This window comes from Passer montanus, unplaced genomic scaffold, assembly GCF_014805655.1.
Source record: "Passer montanus isolate IOZ18808 unplaced genomic scaffold, ASM1480565v1 scaffold43, whole genome shotgun sequence".
In the NCBI taxonomy this organism is placed as follows: Eukaryota; Metazoa; Chordata; class Aves; order Passeriformes; family Passeridae; genus Passer; species Passer montanus.
In genome coordinates, this window is record NW_024369151.1 from 6621834 (window position 1) to 6640918 (window position 19085).

The following is a 19085-nucleotide window of genomic DNA, read 5'->3' on the forward strand; positions in this document are numbered from 1 at the left end:
TTTGTGGGGACCAATTTACAAAAACTACTAAAGGTATCCCTGAGAATCTCAGTGCAGGTTGTTTCAGGAGCTGTTACAATTATGTGTGAATTCATGGCACTGTATTTTTATTTTATTTTTGATAGGTGCTTCAAGGTTCTTCAGGGCATTGCTAAAAATGCTTGGCTTTAAAACTTGAAAACATGAACGAATGAAAGGCGTATTTGCAGCTGCTGCACATTACCAGCTTAAGGAGATGTGAGAGAAGAAATAGGGAACAAAATCTGATTTGCATCAGCAGAGGAAAGTCCCTGCAGAGTTTCAAGAAGGAACTGTGGAGGTCAGAGGGTTTCTTCAAATGAAGGAACTGTTGCCTCAGTCTGCTTAAAACTGAGGTTAGAAAATCACAAAACCAAGGGACAAGACTTGTAGAAAGGTGAAGTTTGAGATGTGTGGCAGTCAAGGATTCATGTTAGCTCAAGCACCAGAAGGGAGCTCCAGCATCACCCGGGCTGTGCTGGGCTCAGCAGCTTGTGACCTTCCCTGTGCCCTCCTCATCCCCCACAGGGGCTTTTCCAGTCTCCCTGTGCAGGGAGAAGTGACCGGGAGCGTTTGGCTTTTCCAGGATCTCACCAGAGCAGCTGTGAGCTGCCTGGTGTCCCCTCCCCACCCCTCCCTCCCTCCAAAACTGGGACATCTAAATTTAACCTGCTATCAACAGATGAGGCTGGAGTGTTTCCACTGTGGCAAGGAATCCCACTCAGAATCTGTCCTCTGCCCTGCTCAAGCTCCATCCCTGCACGTTCCTTTGCTCGAGCTGGGAGTTTCCTTCCTCCTCCTCCTCCTCCTCACCTGCATTTGTTTGTGTCACTGCCACAGCACTGACACCACAGCAGGTCCTCGCTCTGGTGCTTTTTGGAGGAGCTTGGATGCTGCTTTGCCAGCTGGATCAGAGACCAGCAAAACTTCCCAAAGACCAAAAAAAAAAAGTGAAAAGGAGAAGCGTGTGTCTTGCTTGGGCAGAGAGATGGGATGGGAGCCTGCAGTGGGGTCGGGCTGTGGCAGGAGGAGCTGGAAGGTGCCAGTGGGGCCCTGGGGTTTAAGAGATCAGCAGTGGAGCTGTGCTGGCTGCTTGGCCAGGCACCCCCTGCTCTCCAGAACCCATGTCAGCACTTTACTGGAAAGCAAACAAAACCCAAACGTGAACATTTTCAGGGGCGGGCAGGGAATAATGGAATGAGTACAGGTGGTGTTTGAAAACCAGTCACGGACTGCAGCAGCTTTCACCCTCTCCCCTGCCCAGGGCTCTGCGGTGGTGCCTCTCTCCAGATGTGGTATTTTCAGTGAACATCTGACGGGGTTTTGCTAAAAAACCAAACGGTGTCAGGAAACCAAAGCGTGCAGAAGCTCAGCCCGGCTCCGGCCGCCCCGAGATGTGCAGCAGCCTGCTGATGAAAAATGCAGGATGTTGGCTGGTGTTTTTCAACAGAAACCTCCTGGCTGTGTCCTCTGCAGCCCAAGAGCTGACACGGAGAGAGAACTGGTGGTACACAGGGTGTTTATCGCTGCCTCGAAACGTGAGCGCAGAGCTATTTGTTTAAAAACAGCCACCGCCCAAACGACTCCAGGCAGACACGTTTGAAAATTTCACTTTATTTCTCTGTTATAAAAGCAGGGTTTTGTATTTTACATCTCTGTAAGTGTCCAGACTCGGTACATCTTGGTTTTGTTTTCACAGTATCTCTGCAAGACCAAGGACGATTCTTATTGCTGCGCTGGGAGCCAGGGCAGGAGGGACGGCAGTGCCTCGCCTTCCCCCTGGGTTGGACCCAGCTCGACAGGTCTCTACCCCTCCCCAAGGCTGCTGAGGGTCTGTTCTGACTCCCCGAGGGGCTGCCCCTCTCCTCCCACGTTCATCTCAGTGTCAAGGGTAGGGAAGGAGAACCACGAGGTCTGTGACTCACTCGGCGCCTTGGCCGCGCTCAGCAGCCCCTGGTGCAGGTGAGGGTCTGGGCCAGGGCTGTGCCCACCCTGGACCACGATGGGGCTGTGACAGGATGGCCAGGCTGCACTCTGAGCCCCTGTGGGGGTTTGGGTCTGTAAAGAGCTGAGAGCATCACTGATGGGAAGGGTGAGGCACAGACACGTTCACGTTCATCGGTGTGTCCCGTGCCCAACGCCTTCCCAGTGTATCCTTTGTGTATTCCTGGTTCTGCAAAAAGCTGCCAGAGAAGGAGCTTGATTCACCTCTGCTCATGTGCCACTCTGCCCTGGGTCCCCGGACATTTAAGTCCCCACTGGAACCCTGTCAATCAATCCCTGTTCTAACCACGTGGATATTAACCAGCCTTAGCAACAGCGGTGTCTTAGAGCCCCTGTTACTTCCAGCCATCCTTCCTGCTATAGAAAATCTGTCCCCATCAGCTTTGTAATGAAGCAGCATTGGAAAAACATCACTTTTAATCACAACGCGTGAAATCTCCAGAGAGGCAGCATCACTCTCTGTGCCGTGTCTGGTGATGCAGATGGAGGTGAAGGGGCACATCTTGACCTAGGCACGGGATAAAGGCATTCTTTGGGAAGGGAGAAGTCCATGCAAAGCCGACCCCAACGTGAAATTTGAATTTTGTATTTACTGCTCAGCTGGGTCCGTTCAGTGCAACAGGACAAATTAGCCAGGAGGTTACTATCAAATTGCATGGATGTATCCAGTCCACCAGGTAGAGGGAATAGGAATAGGAGGAACCAGATTTACTTAATGCACTGGGAGACTAAGTCCAACACAAAGCTAAGTGGAAAAGGACGTAGGTGTTCCCTGAATGTGGTTTTTGGTGACTGAGAAGAAATCTTTCCTTGGAATTTCTTTGTGCAGCTAATTAAGACAACTGGGTCCAATTCCTTCGACCCAGGCTGACATCAGTGAGAACTCTAAGTACTCAGCACCTGGAGACAAAGTGAATACCAGACACAAATCCCCCCTCTGCTCCCACCCATGGGACTCAGCAGCAGCCAAGATGCATGAGAGCATGATCAGCTATTCACCCACAGCTCACAGTTTGTCCTCTTCTGCATGTATTGCCTCGGAGAAAATACAGACAAGTCCCAAAGGGCTGTGCCAGTGGAGCTATAGTTGGATCTGAATCCAGGTAAGAAAACGGAGTTTAATACAGAGAATGACTGTGCAAGTCCACGTCTCCCTAGCTTCATCCTTTGTAGTCCCAAAGCCGAGATTCAGGCACCCTTTGGCTTGTGGGTTTGGGTTTGATCCAGTCCAGTTGTTTGCAAGCCGGACTTCCCACCTCGGAGCTCTGCCCATGGAAAGGAGCAGCTCCGTGGCTGAGCATCTCTGAAAGCCAGTGGATGAGGAGGGTGGGCTCCCCTGGAGGCAGGGGAATGGCTGCAGAGCTCCAGGATCCTTGTTTGCTGGTTTGAGGCTGTCTTGGTGGGGGACACAACTCCTGGGCGTGCGTTCCCCAGGCAGGGGTTGGTGTTGAACCTGCTGCCAAAGGAGGTGGTGTGGCTGTGCAGAAGTGAGGAAGGAGAATTTCTTGCTGGTAACGTCCTGTGTGGAAGATGGGGATAGGAATAGCAGCTAATTGTGCCTCTCCGAGGGGAGAGCCTTTTGAGCAGCGTGTGTGGGGTTGTGAGACCTGTTCAGACCAGCTCAGCAGGGCCAGGCTTGTAGCTGGCATGCAGAACTCTCCTTAGTCCCAGCTCTTGAGGCAAGTTGTTAATGGGAAGAAGAAATATTTTCTGGGGGAAGGAGCTGCAGAGGGAAGTGATTTGCCTCAGGCCATGTGCTGGAGCAGGGCAGATCCTCCACTCCCCATCCTGTGCCCTGGCCTCCAGATGCCACCTCTACCACAGAACTTCCTCTGCCTTCAAACCCGTCCCTCCCATTCAAAAGGCTCTTCTGCCTCATCCTCCTCTGCAGAGGAGCATCTGGTTAGCTCAGCAGCCATCTGGTCCTTATTAAAACCTACAGGTTTCACCTCCTCCTCCAAGTGCTCCTTCCTCACTGAGGATCCACACCCAGGGTCAGGCGCTGCCCTGCCTGCACCTTCTCGTGCTTTACCCTTTGCTACAGTGGGTGTTTGTGCCAGGACAGACAGGGACAGCGTCGTGGCCCTGCCTGTACCTCGTTCCTGACAGTCAGGTAGATCATGAGGTCATTGGGAAGAAAATGATCTGTGAATCTCAATGTGATTCATTACCACAGAAGGAAGAGTTTTCCTCAGCTGTTGCTGTGTTTGCCGGGAGTGGGTCCCTGTTATTCTCAGCGGCTGCTCCTGAAATACAGATCTTGCTGGGCAGACTGGGTGGGTAAGATCTGCCCTCTCTGACACCTGTGTGTCTCCAGTGACTTCAGAAGATCCTTTGGACACCCTGCTCTTTGTACAGCCCCGTCACTGGGATTTCACAGCAATCGGGGCCACAGAGCTTCACCCGACAGCAGCAGGCACACGAGCTCTTATCCACGAGAAGGTGAGGCTGTGGGCTGGGAAAACATCCGTGTGTCCTAAAGACAAACCCACTGGGACATCCCCCCCTTTGACTGGTGTTGGCTCCCAGGGCCACAATTCCAGCTGTGAGGTTATTCCCTGTTGAACTGCTAACGGGAGGCTGAGATCACCAGGGGTGAGCAGCACGAGGAGCTTCCAAGCCCTCCTGCAAAGCAGGGAGGAGGCCTGGGAGCTCCCCCTCGAGAGCCATCCAACAGCAGGGTTGTTATTTGCATTGCTTTGAAACTGAGATGATTTCTGTGCTTCCTTGTTCCAGGTTTTAAAAAGAAGATTTTCTTGCTTCTTCCAATTTCATGCCCTTTTTATCCATCAGCCCATGCCACGCTGACAATCTATTCTTTGTTCCAAAACTTTTTCTCCAGAATTCTGTAGAAAGGACATTCTGCCTGGTGGTGTTTTTGTTGGTTTTTGTTTTTTTTTTCAAACATAGCTTTAAGGCAAAAGTTTGGCAATGCAAAGCAAAGTCTACATAAGGCCGCATGACTTGGATTTGCAACTCAGAACCTTACAGCTTAAAAAAAAATGCCTTATCTTAAATAGTTAACTTTTTGCTCCAGGAACCTGTTTCATTCTCAACCAAAAAGAAAAAACAAAAATTCTTAAAATCCCAAATAAAATGTTCTTATTGTTCTGGGCAGTTCTGGACAAGCTAATGAGGCTGAAGTTCAAACAGGAACTAAAATAGGGAAGAAAAAAAAAAGCTATAGGGTAGACATCAGTGTTAGTTTCTTCCCTTAGGAATCCAGTGATGAGACAGACCCAGTCCAAGGTCTCCTCTTTAGCTTTAGCACAGTGAAATCCGTCCCAATGGGAGAAGGTAGAATGGTTGCATTTGTTGAATGAATAAAAAGTGCATTTTGATTTTGCTCAGATTATACGTGTGTATCCTAATACCTAAGTGATTGTTTTGCTTCGGGTTTCGTTTTCTCCCTGTCGGTGCCGGGACGCCGGGCGCGTATTACCGATGTTTTGGGGGTATCACCACGAGTGGTGGTCCATCCTTTGGCCTCCACATGAGTACCTGAGCATCATTGGCATTGGGTTTGACAAGGGCACTGGGTGGTATTGGCTCATTCTTGCTGAGGACCTGGGGCTGCTCTTGAGCAGAGGGCTCCTGCAGCTTGGCACGCTGCCCCAGGGGCCTGCTGGGGTTCACCTCGATGCCCAGCCTCATGCGCCATTTGATAGTCTGCAGGGTCACCATCTCGTTGGTGGCCGTGTTGGTGGCCACCAGCCAGGTGGTGAAGCTCTGATCCCGGTGGATGCTCGTGAGCTTGGCCACGTTGCTGTCGCTGACGGGCACCGCCCACGTCACGCTCGGGTAGAAGTTGTCGTTCATGCTGATGTTGAACTTGGACTCCTTCTTGGTGGGACCCACGATGGTGCAGGTTTCTGTGGTGTTCCCATACCAGGGATAGTTCACTCCGTCTGAGTCGCTGATGGCCTGGATTTTACCGTCCAGTAGGTCTGGAAGCTCCCAACTTGACCTGCCATAATCAATAGCAAATTATGGATAATGAATTAATTAATTCATTTAGAAACATGCCAGACTTTAGAAAGGAGAGGGAAGAGCTGTGGATGCATTCCCTCTCCAGCTTTTACTGGAATTTGTGCCTTTTGTTTCATCCCTGCCATTAAAAGCATCTCATCAGGCCTGCTCTCAATCCCTTCATCCCCTGAATTTCTCTCTGGATGAGCCACTGGCCCTCCCCGCTGCCTGCCTGGCGCTGGCAGTGTAACCCATCCTCCTGCAGCCCTTGGAAGGACCCAGCTGGAGGGCTGCACTCCGGGCTCTGGGCTGGGGATGGTGTTACAGTAATGAGAGAGAATGAGGTTGAGCTGCTTGTGGAACTGCCCGCGCCGCTCACCTGCAGGAGGGACAGAAAGGTCAGAGCTTCCAGCAGGGATAGAAGTGAAAACAGTCCCCTGTCACCTTGTACTGCTTGATGCACAGCTTGGAGTGGGTTTTTTCATTAGCTTCCAATTTAATTTTTAAGATTAGATTTGCCAATAGAAGCAAACTCCTGTAAATGTCTCGGAAGAAGGGTTGGATGTTTGCTCTGAGACGGCACAACCACAGATCACTTGCTCCGTGCACAGCAGCTGTTTTAAGGAGAGTCTTTTAAAAACCAGGCTGGCAGAGGTGCCTCTCATGTACCTTCTCCCTCCTGCTCATGAATCAGCACTCCTCATCACCCAGGGATGATGTCCCAGCCATCGAGGTGGCAGAAGGGGCTGGGTGACAGCAGCAGTGGGGTTTCACCTGACCCTGCCACAGGACTGGCTGTGCTCCAGTCCCCCAAGCCTTGTGGCTCCCTGCTGCAGGCTGGGACTTGGGAAATGATTTATCTTGGAGAGACACAGAGGGGACGCCCTGAGGCTTCTCAGGGTCAGGGTGACTGTCCAAGCCTTTCATAAGTCTGGTGCTGCAGCTTAAAATAGCCCCTTGATTGCAGAGGAGGCTGTGGCTGGGGGTACTGCTCGGCCTGGCTGGCTTTTCCAGCTCTGGGATGAGCTGCTCTGGCCAGGGCTGATGTGACTGTCTCACAAGGCTGTTTTGACTGTTAATTAGTTAATGACCGTGAAGTGCCTCCATGTTTGTACCCGCTGGATCGTTCAGCACTTAGCTGTGTCTGGCTCTGGCTAGAGGATACCCGGGGGATTTAAAGGTCTCTTTTATCATTTTTTTCATGCGAGCAGGGGGTCCTGGCAAACACCTCCCCAGCGGAGGATGAAGTGTGAGACAGGAGGTGGGGTGCCCCGGGGGCTGCAGGATGCCGGGAGCAGCAGGACCAGGGGATGCTCTGAGCAGCAGGACCGGGGGATGCAGGGATGCTCGGAGCCGCAGGACCAGGGGTTATGCAAGCACAACATCTCCCTGCACAGATTTACAGGCTGCTGTCAGCGCCGGCACCGCAGCTGCAGCAATCCCTTCCTCCCGAGCCCATCGCCAGCAGGCAGAGGGAGTCCTTTCCCTGGAAGAAAATTTTTAGTGAAGGCAGCCAAAAGGAGATCCCTGAGCAGTCCTGCCAGGACCCTTGTGCACTGCAGAGATGTTTATACACTCTGCTCTGCAAACCGGAGTCACCCCGGCTCACCACCCCTCGCGCCCTTCAGGCAGAGCTGAGCAGGGGAAGGCTCAGGGAAGGCTCAGGGAAGGCTCAGGGAAGGCTCAGGGAAGGCTCAGGGGGTGCTGGGTGACCCAGCCCTCGCTGCTGGATCAGTGGAGGTCGTGTTCTGCAGCCCCCACCCCACCCTGCTGCACAGCCCAGCTCCGAAACCCCATCTGGGGGCTCCGCTCCCCCTTTCAGCTGCTGGTTTAGGATGACTTTCCATTCAGACAGTGGCTGGTACTCAGCTTGGCTGTCACCCAGGGCTGAGGTGTGACAGAGGCTGACTCTGAGGTGACAGGCGTGGTGCAGCCACAGCATCCCTGCAGGTGCCGAGGTGCCAAACCAGGAGCTGAGATGCCACAGAAGGTCAGAACCCCCTGGGCTGCTCCAGAGCTGGTGGCTGAATGGCAGGAGAACCTGGCAGAGTCTGCTCAGTAAATGCAGGTCCTCTAAGATCTGCTTGTCCCCCATCTTCATTCCCAGTGCCCCAGGTCAGGATGGAATTGCAGGAGCCTCTCGGGATTTGCCCAGGATTTAAGCAAGAGCACAAGGGTGGAGCTGTGCCAGGGCCTGAGCAGGATGGTGCCTGCAGAGCCTGCAGCATCCCAGGACACAGCAGAGCTCAGGGTGGCCCAGGAGGGCACCCAGCTTGAGGAAAGGCGTGGGCAGCAATGGGGAAGGAGAAACTGGCCTGTGTTTCTTCACAGAGCACGCTGTGCCTAATTCTAGCCAGTGTGGTTAACCCCAGGGTTTCAACACCATCATGCTTCATCTGCACAGCTTGGAAAGAGCAAAAAAAGGAGGCCTCATGATGATCCCATGACTGGAGCAGAGCAGAGGCTGACTGGTGGCTGCTGCTGGTGATTGTCCCTCTCCTGATGCTCCAGCAAAGCCTCTGGGCCAGCCAGGCTGGCAGCCTCTGCTTGCAGAGCATGTCCATGGTAAATAATATGCCAACAACTGGATGATTTTGGAAAGAATGCTGTGGAATGATCTTTGGCTGCATCAGCATCTTTCTCTGGTAGTGTCGAGCCAAGGAGAGACCAGAAAGTGCCCAGTAAACACTTTGCTGACAATAGCAGGAAGGAGGCATGAAAAGAAACCAAGCTATCTGGTTTCGTGGGCTCACTGATCAGCTCCAAGATCAGTAGGTTCTGCCTCATAACACTGACAAGCCTGTTTCTACCTCTTCTGAAACCTTCAGAGCCAGATCTCTGCTCAGGCAGAGGCATCGCCAGAGCCTGGAGCTGCCAAGAAACCTCTCTTAACAAATGTCTTCTTGCCACCAGAAGGAACTTTGAGCTATTTCTTGTGGTACAAGCGGAGCCCTGCTGCTGACAGCCAAGCAGCTTTATGTAGGTTTTAGCTTCCCAGTTCTCATTCAGACACTTTTTTCCTCTTCTGTCGCACGGAACGAATCCCCCAGCTCAGCCTGAGCTCCCAGATGTCAGTCCCACAGCACCCACCAGGGCAGTGACAGCAAAGCCAGCCCAGCAGCCCCCAGCCCTGGGCATCCAGCAGTGTGGGACATCCAGGTAACCTTTCCAGACAGGCATTATTGCATCCTCAGCTCTAATTGCTTAAAGCCAGCTCCTAATTAGTCACAGGCCAGATGGACTTGCACAACCTTCTGCTTTCCAACACCTTCCTCTCCAAGCTCCCTGAATAAGAGCAGCCCCTGTGGGACACAGCCCCTGCCTGGTGCATGGAGCAGGGCCATGTGTGGGTGTAGTGAAACTCAGTCTCAGGCATTCCACATCCCTGCTCCTGCCTCCCTGCACCACTGGCCTGCACTGGGGACTCACTGAGAGAAAGAAAACCTGATAGCCAGAGCTGCTTAATCTTAAATTCTCCTTTGCAGTGCCTCTCTCACCTTTTCCAGCATGTCAGGCAAGCCAAGGCAGGGTTCGAGTGAAGAACAGGAAGGAAATTTCAGATGTTGTTCCCCAGCTGACAGAGCTGTGCTGCTGTGGTCCCTCTTCCTCCCACCCTCCAGCTGTGTGTTCCTGCCTCATCTCCTGAACCAGCAGCAGCAGTCAGGGAGTGAAACTAGCACAGAACTGGCATTAGGAAAAAGGGAACAATTTCTGCTGGTTTAGAGGAGCAGATTCAAGTGGACACTCATGTAACTGGGCTAAGGTGGGTGCTCACAGCACAGGTGAGATCCAGGGGCATTGCAGGGCAGCAAAGCCTTTTTCTCTGAGCCCCTGGAGGAGTAAATTCCCACAGTGAACTGACCTCCCTTCACTTTCTTTGGAAAAGATGCCCTTGTGGTTTTTTTTTATTGTGTCCTCCCTCCTGGGGACTGGGGGTTTATTCTCTTGACAATTTGAGTTCATTATGTCCCTGCTGCAGGGCATGGAAGATTTAATCTCACCAGGGAGAGATGCCTGGGAAGATGAAGTGATGATGTAAGGATGCAAGTGTCCCATTGGGTCTTCCAGGGGGAGAAACATCCACAGGGAAACTTCTCCAGATTCTTGGCTGATCATACTCCAACTCCAATTTATTTATCTCTCTCTTTTGCATATCTCCATCTGCACAGCTTCTTGCACATCTCCATGGAGATGAAGGAGGCTGGATAATGCCATTCCAGCATGGCCCAGCACTGACACAGGTTCCACCAGAAACCAGCACCCACCCCAGGGGATGCCAGCAGGGACCTGGTCCAGCTGCTCCTGCTCAGGTCACAGCTCTGGCCTGATCCTGATGCCTCCCTCTGCACAGCAGCATCCTTCCCTAAGGACAAGGGTGAAGTCCAGCATGGGAGGAACAGCAGTTCCAGCCCTGGGGTGCACAGGAGTTTGCCCCAGTCCTGCACGGAGAGGGGTCTGAGCACATCCACATCCTCATGCTGGGGGTTTTCATGTTCCCTGCAGCACCTACTGACTCACATGTAATGTAATGCCAGCAATTATGTGTTAGCTGAGCTCTAATTCTCTCCCTTTAAATTTAAAAATGCTGCATTTAGCCCCCAAATTGTCAGTGCCACTTTAAACGTGCGTGTCTAAATTATCCCCTCTGTAGCTCCCATCCCTATAGCAGCATTATGCACAGCTCCATCTGCTCCAGTATTTCTCAGCTGTTTCCCTCCTCAGTGTAATGGCCAGCTTATGCACAGCTAACAACTTCCCAGCAGAGAAGTGAAAAATTAATCCAAAGCCTGCTGTAAGTATTGGTGCTTCGGCTGGATGATTGATTTTTGATTATTTGGGGGTTTTTGTTGGCCGGTCACCACAGGGATTAAAAACATGGAAGTGGCAGTGGCCTCTCCCTACCATGGAAAGTTGGGACTGTGCTGGCATCAATCGATGCAGCTCTGTGGAGGTCAGTGGGATTACATCCAGTTACACCAGCTAAAGCCTTGGCCCATCCTTTCTCTCAGGTTCCTGTCCTGTCTCTCTCTCTCTCTGTAAAGGTCTTCCAAGCCCATGTTTCAATGAGGTCTTTCCTCCTAAATGCCTTTATTTATAGCCTTCAGATGGCAATGAGTCTATAGAAAGAGAGAGCAGGAACAGACCAATTCCTGCTTGTGTTTGGGTAACTTTTTTTTTTTTTTTTTTTTTTTTTTTTTTTTTTTTTTTTTTTTTCGGTATCAGTTAAATGTCAGTGAACCTCCTAGGGAAAAATCTTTGTTTCCATCATTTTACAGCTAAAAGCTCTCAAATATAGCTGCAGTGTTTAATTCTACCAGTTTACAGCAGCAGCTACTACTCCTTTTTTTTTTTTGTTTTTCTTTTCTTTTTTGTCCCAAAACATTCCAGCAAGGGCAGGCTGTACCAAATCCTTGTTTTAAACACAGGGCAGCTCAGGTGCAGGGAAATAAAAGGCCACACTGAGGTTTGCAGCCCAGGGCAGCACTGGCAGCATCACTCCGTGCCCAGTCCTCTCTATTTCAGTGCATCTGAGCTGCATTTATATAAAGTGGACTTTTCTATTTTCCCTTGCAGCTGGTCGCTAAAGAGAGGATTCCTAAATGAGCCTGAGAATTACACATGCAAATCCCAAAGGCCTGCAATCGGGAACATCTGAGCAACAAATTGTCCTTGCTAGAGATGCTGCTGGAGCCAAGAAAGCCTACAGATTTCGGGCCTGCTGTAAATACTTTTAAAATCAAGCTCAGCCTGCCTGCCTGCACTGCTGCTGTTTGCCAGGTGCCAGTTCTCCTCTCAGGAAAGTTTTTGCTTGAGCAGAGAGGGGACATGGGGACAGGATGGGGGGCAGCCTGTGGCCCGGGGCTGCTCCTGCCGTGCCCTCCCCTCCTTGCAGCCTGGTGTGATGCTGAGATGCTGAACCCGTGTCCTCGGGGCTCAGAGGGGAGGGCAGCAGGGCCGGGCTGTGCGTGCAGATGTTCAGGCTGTCAGCAAGGGGCTGCATTCAGCCAGTCCTGCTCTCCAGCCCGCCGTGCCCCCCTCCTCCCTCAGCACTCCTCATTCAGGGGATTTTTAAGCTGCCCAGACTGACCCTCAGGGGCTGAGCCAGCATCTCCCCGGCTCGGGGCACTCGGGATGAGCAGGGAGAGGATTCTCAGCCCTGACCTTCCCGTCCTTCCTCCCTCACACCCTGGGCAGCATCAGCAGCCCCAGCCACTGACCCACCTGCCAGCACTGGCTCTGCTCAGGGTCTGTCCCTGGACACACACATTTCTGCTGCACAGGAGGCTGCACCTGTGCTGCCCAGCACCGTGAGCTGCAGAATTGCTGCTCTGTGCAGGCATCTGGGGATCAGTGCTGGGGCTGGTGTAGCTGTGGGCCAAAGGCTGCAAGGTTTGGAGAACAAGCTGGTGGAGGACTGGGGAGAGATGACTTTTCTCGGCAGGGAGGTGACATTCTGATTTGACTCATTCCTGTCTCACTATGACTGTCTGACCAGGAACACGAGGATTCCTGGTGTGCAAACAGCCCCTGGCTTCCTCCCACCTCCCATATACACCCATATATTCCCTTTCACATCACCCACGGAGGAGGGCAACGTGAAATTCGCTCCCTGCTCCAAGGTGATGCAGATGATTTATCTACCAACGGGTTAAATCCAGCTTGTGCTTTCCCGTGGGCCGCCTGCTACTGTGGGCAAAGCAAGCAGGATTCCTCCTGTGACGTGAAATGTGCTCCCAAAGCTGGTGGGCTACTGAGCTCCCAGCCACGGCTCACTGCAGCAGCAGCAGCAGCAGAGCAGGGACGGCTCTGTGCCACAAATGTCAGCCCTGGGCTCCCCCTGGGGCTCCTCAGTGGGCGCTTTGGGCATGGGGAGGGGTGCAGGCAAGAGGAGCTGGGGGTCAGGAGAAGCACTCGTGTCAAAGCAGGTCGTGGCAGGGCTGCTCCTGGGGTTTCAGCACCTCCTGTGCAGCCCAAAAGCTGCTGTGGAAGAGTGTTGCTTTTGGGCTCCTACCAGAACAAGTGGGGTTTGGGCAAATCCCCACTCGAAGAGAAAAACACCCACTGCTTTACAAGGGCAGGGACAAGCTCTCCTGTATTTTAAACACATGGGAAAGTCCTGCTAAGTTTCAGAGGGGCTGGGTTTTTCGATATGGATTACAATTTTTGGCTAAATCCACTCTTTCCCAACCAGGCCACGCTCCTCCCGCTGCCTCGCACCCGCGCGCGCCCTCGGAAACACTTACATTCCCTGGTCCCCGTAGTGATTGTAGAATTCCATGTGGCTGCAAGCCTGGATCCAGCCCACGATCCAGGTCTCCTTCTTGGGAAGAGGGGGCACCAACACCTGCGCAGAGGCTCGGAAGTGAGGGGTCCTGTAGCGCAGCACCACGCTGGAGGACTCGTCAATGCTGGTGGGAATGGGATCAATGGAGGCTTTGACTTCAATCACCGAAATGCTTTCCCGGAAAACTTTGGATTTGCAGCTAATACTCTGAATACAGCCCATGGCATACCCCGAGTACAGTCTGACGCAGCTCCTAGGGTACTCCAGCAATCCTGGGGAATATTAGGCATTGAAATTGTCTGGTGCTAGATCAATTACAGATCTCCTTGGTTTGTAATTTCAAAACTGATATCCATAGGATAGAAAATTCATCATGTAAAGCCTTAATTCGAGTATCTGTCTTACAAGTACTGCTTCTATTTCTGAGGTTAGCTGCGCTTCAGAAGCAAAAGGGTCTTTAAAAATTTTTTCCCCTTTTAATGACCCATTAAATCTCTTGCTCAAACAGTCTTTGGGTTAAAAAAAAGTCTCTTGAGTTCAATAAATAAAGGTGGTGTTCTTTGCTGATATATTTAGTCCTTCCTTTGCTCAGATGCAGTCTGTCATTCACCATCAAACATAGGACTAGCCGGTATTTCCCTTTATTCTTTGGATGAAAAGCAGAATGTTGATAGACACATCTATATAAATAATGAAATAGTTTTTAGCCCCAGCTTGTCACAACCGGTGTGGATTTCCACTTCCTGACTTGCAGTTGTTCATAACTTCCTTTCGCACAAAATTACAATAATAACAGAAAGAAACGACGGCTGGAAAATGCAAAAAGTCGCCAAATCTCCGATTCTGGAGGCTCCTCCGCCAGCGACGCCTGGGCTTTGGGGATTAATTTTAATTCTTTTTTTTTTTTTCTTCCCCTTAGAAATAGCCGGACGCGGAGGGAAGCGGCCGCGGTGCCGGTGGGGCCGGCGGCTCCGGGAGCGCAGCGGGGCAGGCGGCGATGGAGCCTCCCCCGCGCCCGCCGGGGCCGTTTTTTTTCGCCTCTTTGCTGGCTGCCCGGGGAGGTGAGCGGAGCAGGATCGGTGCCTCCGCCTCCCGGCTGCCGCAGGCTTCCTCTCCCGCAATACATTCATGCAGCCGGGCACGGCGCCGGCCGCGGGGCTCAGCCTCGCCGGGGGAGCGGGGGGGCGCGGGGGGGCTCCGGCCCCGCTCGCCGCCGCCGCATCGGAAAGGCAACGGGGTCAAACTTTGCAGAAACTCGCTCGCAGCACCCCCTCGGGCGTGCCCGCTGCTGCCCGCGGCACCGGCTGCGGGTCCGGGCACCCCCTCACCACCCCGTCCTCCCTCCTTCGCCCAGTCCCATCCCTCCCCCTGTATTTCGCTTTTAAACTGCAGCTGTTGAAGCTGAACCTCCTTTGCAAAAAAAAACAAAAAAACCCCCAGCATTTCCTCCGACATGTCCGTGAATTGTGGGTAATGTAGTTTTTTTTAAATTTAGAAACGCCTCCTCCCCCCCTTTTATTATTATTATTATTATTATTATTATTATTATTATTATCTTTTAATTTCACTGCAATGTGCTTTTTCCTGGGTTTTCAGATTAAGATTTTTCTCTCCCGGCTGCAGCCTGCTGCTGGGTAGATTTGGTGCCAACCAAAGGGCACCAGAGGGGATGGTCTCCCTGTTTGCAGAACCTGTAGCCTCAGGCTGGATGGGCTGTGATTCCAGCAAGGAATAATGTAAAGCTGTCCGTAGCAGCAGTGGAACAGGGAGTGAGAAGCGTCTGAGGCAGCAGTGGCCTGCGGGAAAGTTGTAAACTTCTATTACAGGCAGTTTTAGGGGTAATGTTGCCAACTGGTCCTGCTGGCCATCAGCTGGCTGAGGATCTGAGCACCAGGGGAGGTGAAATTTTTGGCTTTTGAGCAATAGCTGATGGACATCAGCTCATCAGCTGGGTGAGTGTCTATCACTTGTTTCTAAATAGGAAACCTGGGGAAATGAGAGGTAAAAAAGCCGGTGCTGCTTGTGGTGTGGCAGTGCTGAGCTGCTGTAAATGTCTTTTAGTTCTTCTCACCCTGTACTTTCAGCAGGCTGGATTAGCCCTTAGCAGGTAGGAGAGACCTGAGCTACCAGGTGATCCTAACAAGCAAATATCACAGGATGAGGGGAGGCAGATTTGCTCCTTTCCACCCAAAGCAAGTGGAAAAAACACAGCTTATTGTGATGTTTTCCCTCCTCACGTGTTTCTTGAAGCATTGAGAAGTATTTATTTTAAACTTCCCAGTTGCTGTGAAAGGCACAATTTAGTCACTAATCCTGTGACAGAGAGAAACACTAAGAACCTGCTCAAGTTACAAGCCACTTACTATCATGTAGTACCAGGAAGAATGAAATTAGCATCTTCCGAATGAAATATCCAGCAGCCTCCAGAAGGTGCTGAAATCCTTTGACATTTCCAAGACTCTTTCACACTTTTCAAACAAGCTTGTCACAGTTTCCCAGAGCATCATGAGTCTGGTGAAACTGCATATTCTGCAACTCCAGTTCCACTGAAGCTTCAGCCAGGTCTTGCTTCAACTTGGCTCTCTCTGGTGCGCTGGTCAACTAGGAAATTGCATTATCTCATTCTAATTAAATCAGCTCTTTTGTTGGGTTTTGGGCTCCATCACGCCGCTGTGGGTGATTAAAGCATTATTAGCACATCCCACCCAGCTTTTTTTTGTCCCTGGAAGAATCCCATGCAGGGTTTGCTGGATGCACTTTGGGTGCAAGTGCTGCCGCTTTGGCCAGCTGCTGACAGAGGCTGGCCAAAGGGAAGGGGATGGGGCTGTCACTCCTGTCCCAGCCGCATCCCAGCACGGTTTTCCCGGCCGTGCTGCCGCGTGTGGCCGTGGCTGTGCGGGAATTGTGGCCGGGAGCCCCGCGGGGCAGCGGGAGCACAGCCAGGCTGAGCACAGCAGAGCAGGGCAGGGCACACGGAGCACGCTGGGCATGACCCCTGTGGATCGTGTGTCAGGACTGGAATAGCCCTGCCGGAGCAGGGAGCCTGTCTGCAGGGATATTTATAAACCCCTGGGTGAGTTTTATGGGATGGGGCTTGTCGTGGCCTCAGTGGGATCAGGGATTTTTCCCTCCCAGGCTCAATTTCTCCAGCTGGGACTGTCAGTGACAGCCCACCCTGCTGCAGCAGAGACCAGGCAGTTTTCCTTTCCAGCTCCACCACTGACAGGGCTTTTGCTGGCACTGCATCCATCCCAGCCTGCCCTTCCTGCTCAGGACTGGGGCTGGAGTGCAAGGCTGGAGTCTCACGGGGAGGCTGGGGCACAGAAATTCCCTCCTACCAGTGTCAGCAGAAGAAACAGGCACCAGATTAAATTCACTCCCAGGGCTTTCAAGGTATTTTTTAACCCCTGACAGCTCTCGAGGAACGTGTTCAGTTGTAGCTCAGCATCCCCAGCAGCAGACTGGGCAGGGGTCTCCCTGTTTCTGCAGGGTCCTGGCCACCAGTGCCTTTATCCCTCTGCCCACTGCTGTTTGCAGAGCCCCACATTTGCACGGAGTGGGAAAATCCAGGAGGCCATGCACTGGGAGGTGATGGCCACAGCCAAGTGCTGATGGTTCTCTGCCTGGCCGTGTCAGATAGGCTGAGATTTTCCATGTGCTGGGCTGTGGGGTGAGGGCAGGCAGGTTTGGGACGGGGTGCTGACTGCCCTGGTAGTGGCAGCACAGCCAGGGATCAGGCAGGAGCTGCTGGGTGTTGATGAAGTGGCAGTTCCTGTGTGATTTAAGGGCTGCCACAGCCCCACGTGGTACCTGAGCCAGGAGAGGTTGTGTTTTAAGGGCTGGGTAAGGGTGCCTGAAAAGGGAACAAGCTCTTCCTCCCACTGGGATCATAGAATCACATGGTTTGGGTTGGAAGGGACTTTAAAGGTCACTTAGTCCAACATCCAGCCATTGGCAGTGACACCTTCCACTGTCCCAGGGTGCTCCAAGCCCTGTCCAACCTTGTCCTTGAACACTTCCAGGGATGGGACAGCCACAGCTTTTCTGGGCACCCTGTGCCAGGGCCTCAACACCCTCATTGCACAAAATGTCTTCCCAAAATCCCATCTACCCCTGCTCTCTCTCAGGGTGAAGCCAGTCACTCCATTTCCAGCTCTCCTGGAGCCCCTTTAGGCACTGGAAGAAGCTCTAAGCTTTCCCCGGAGCCTCCTCTTCTGCAGGCTGAACAACCCCAGCTCTCCCAGCCTGGCTCCAGGGCAGAGTTGCTTCAGCCCCTGGAGCATCTCCATGGCCTCCTGTGGACCCACTCCAACAGATCCAGGTCCTTCCTGTGCTGGGGACCCCAGAGCTGGATGCAGTGCTCCAGGTGGGGGCTCACCAGAGCACAGAAGAGGGGCAGAATCACCTCCCTTGACCAGGCATAAGTTCCAAGAGGGTATGAATCAGAAATAAATTGATGTATATTATTTTCCCTTGAAGGAGGAAAAGATGAACAAAGCCCAGGACCTCAGACACTTGCTTGTCCAAGCACTGCTGCCACCTGGATGGTCTGTCAGTCACATGGGCACAGCCTGGGTGCACAGTTCACTGAGGGAATTTTCAGAGCCATGCATAAAAGTGCCAAGAAAATGTAAAATTTGTGTTATTATCTTTGGAAGCCGAGGAGCCACCTTTCATTTAGTACTTAAACTCCCCACTGCAGGTTGGACAAGACCTTTAAAGACAGCTGGGTGCCCAGTTCCCAGGGTTACCTGTGCATCCACTGACCTCTGTAACTGGACAGTTGTGTAGACAAATGTCACTGGCACCAAGAGACGTGGCCGTTCCTCTCCTCAGTGTAATATCCATCTTCAATTCTCCATCCACAGGGGATTTCCAGCCTATTTGCATAGGAATAATCCTGTTCCAGGAGCCTGGGGGTGCTGTGGAGAGCCCATTGTGCAGGGGGGGTGCTGGCAGTGCAGGTGCCCTGGCTCAGGGGGTGCTGCAGCTGGGCTGTCACCCCGCAGGCAGCAGCAGCTGACATGGGGGGTGTCTCCCAGGATGCTGGAGGCTGGCATCCACCCAGCTGCTGCTCAGGGATGCAGGATGATCGTTCAGCCCCGTGAAATGGAGCTGCAGGCTCCAGGGATGCTCCCAGGGATGCTCCCAGGGGCACGGATGTCTCAGGGGGGTCGGCAGGGAGGTGACAGCGATGGAGCACAGCGTGGAGGGACAGCAGGTGTTCCCTGTGCTCCTTGGGGCCTGGCAGAGCCTCCCTCGTCTCCGTGCTGCTGGGGATGGTGGCTGTGCCTCTTTCAGGGGACACAGGCAGCAGCTGTCACCTGCTTTCAGCTGGGGCTGTGCCGCGCCGGTGACGCCGCGGGGACACGTGCGCTATCGAGGCCAGGAGGATGGGAATTCATCAGCAGCTGATCAGGAGGCTGGTGATGCTTCTCCTTCCTCCAGGAACGGGGTGAGTGATGGAAAGCGCTCCAGGGTGCGCCCTGAGAGGGCAGGGAGGGTGGGCTTAGGGGTGCTTTGAAAGGGATCCGTGCCGGGGGGGGATTCAGGGTGCCCAGGTATGGGGGGAGGAGTTGAAGAACAGATTAATCACGGAGATTTGGGGGAGAGCCCCTCGAGGGGAAGTGCCTGAGTGACACCTGGTCTTGGTGCTGCAAAGCCAGGCAGCACAGCCCCCTGAGGAGGGGGATGCCATCATCTCCAGCCCTGACTCTGGTGCTGAAATGTGAATTGCAGCACAAAAAGAACTACGTTTCCCAGTTTCCCTTGCAGCCCAGGGGAATAAGCAATTGGAAGATTTAAATAG

The 19085-nt window shown here is 52.8% G+C and overlaps 1 protein-coding gene across 1 annotated transcript; it reads right to left on the bottom strand.

The window, feature by feature from the left end:
- Nucleotides 1-1612: 1612 nt before the first annotated feature.
- Nucleotides 1613-14300, bottom strand: FAM78A (family with sequence similarity 78 member A). The gene is made up of 2 exons (XM_039720123.1): nt 13236-14300; nt 1613-5989 (listed from the first exon to the last, which is right to left on the bottom strand). The coding sequence occupies exons 1-2, from the start codon at nt 13496-13498 to the stop codon at nt 5461-5463; spliced, it is 792 nt and encodes a 263-aa protein (XP_039576057.1). The 5' UTR covers nt 13499-14300; the 3' UTR covers nt 1613-5460.
- Nucleotides 14301-19085: the final 4785 nt, after the last annotated feature.

What these genes read in the sequence shown, in the direction of transcription:
- FAM78A (XM_039720123.1), bottom strand. Translation starts at nt 13,498, where the DNA reads ATGGGCTGTATTCAGAGTATTAGCTGCAAATCCAAAGTTTTCCGGGAA. An exon ending in CACTACGGGGACCAGGGAAT is followed by an intron (nt 5,990 to 13,235) that starts GTAAGTGTTTCC and finishes TGATTATGGCAG; the next exon opens with GTCAAGTTGGGAGCTTCCAG.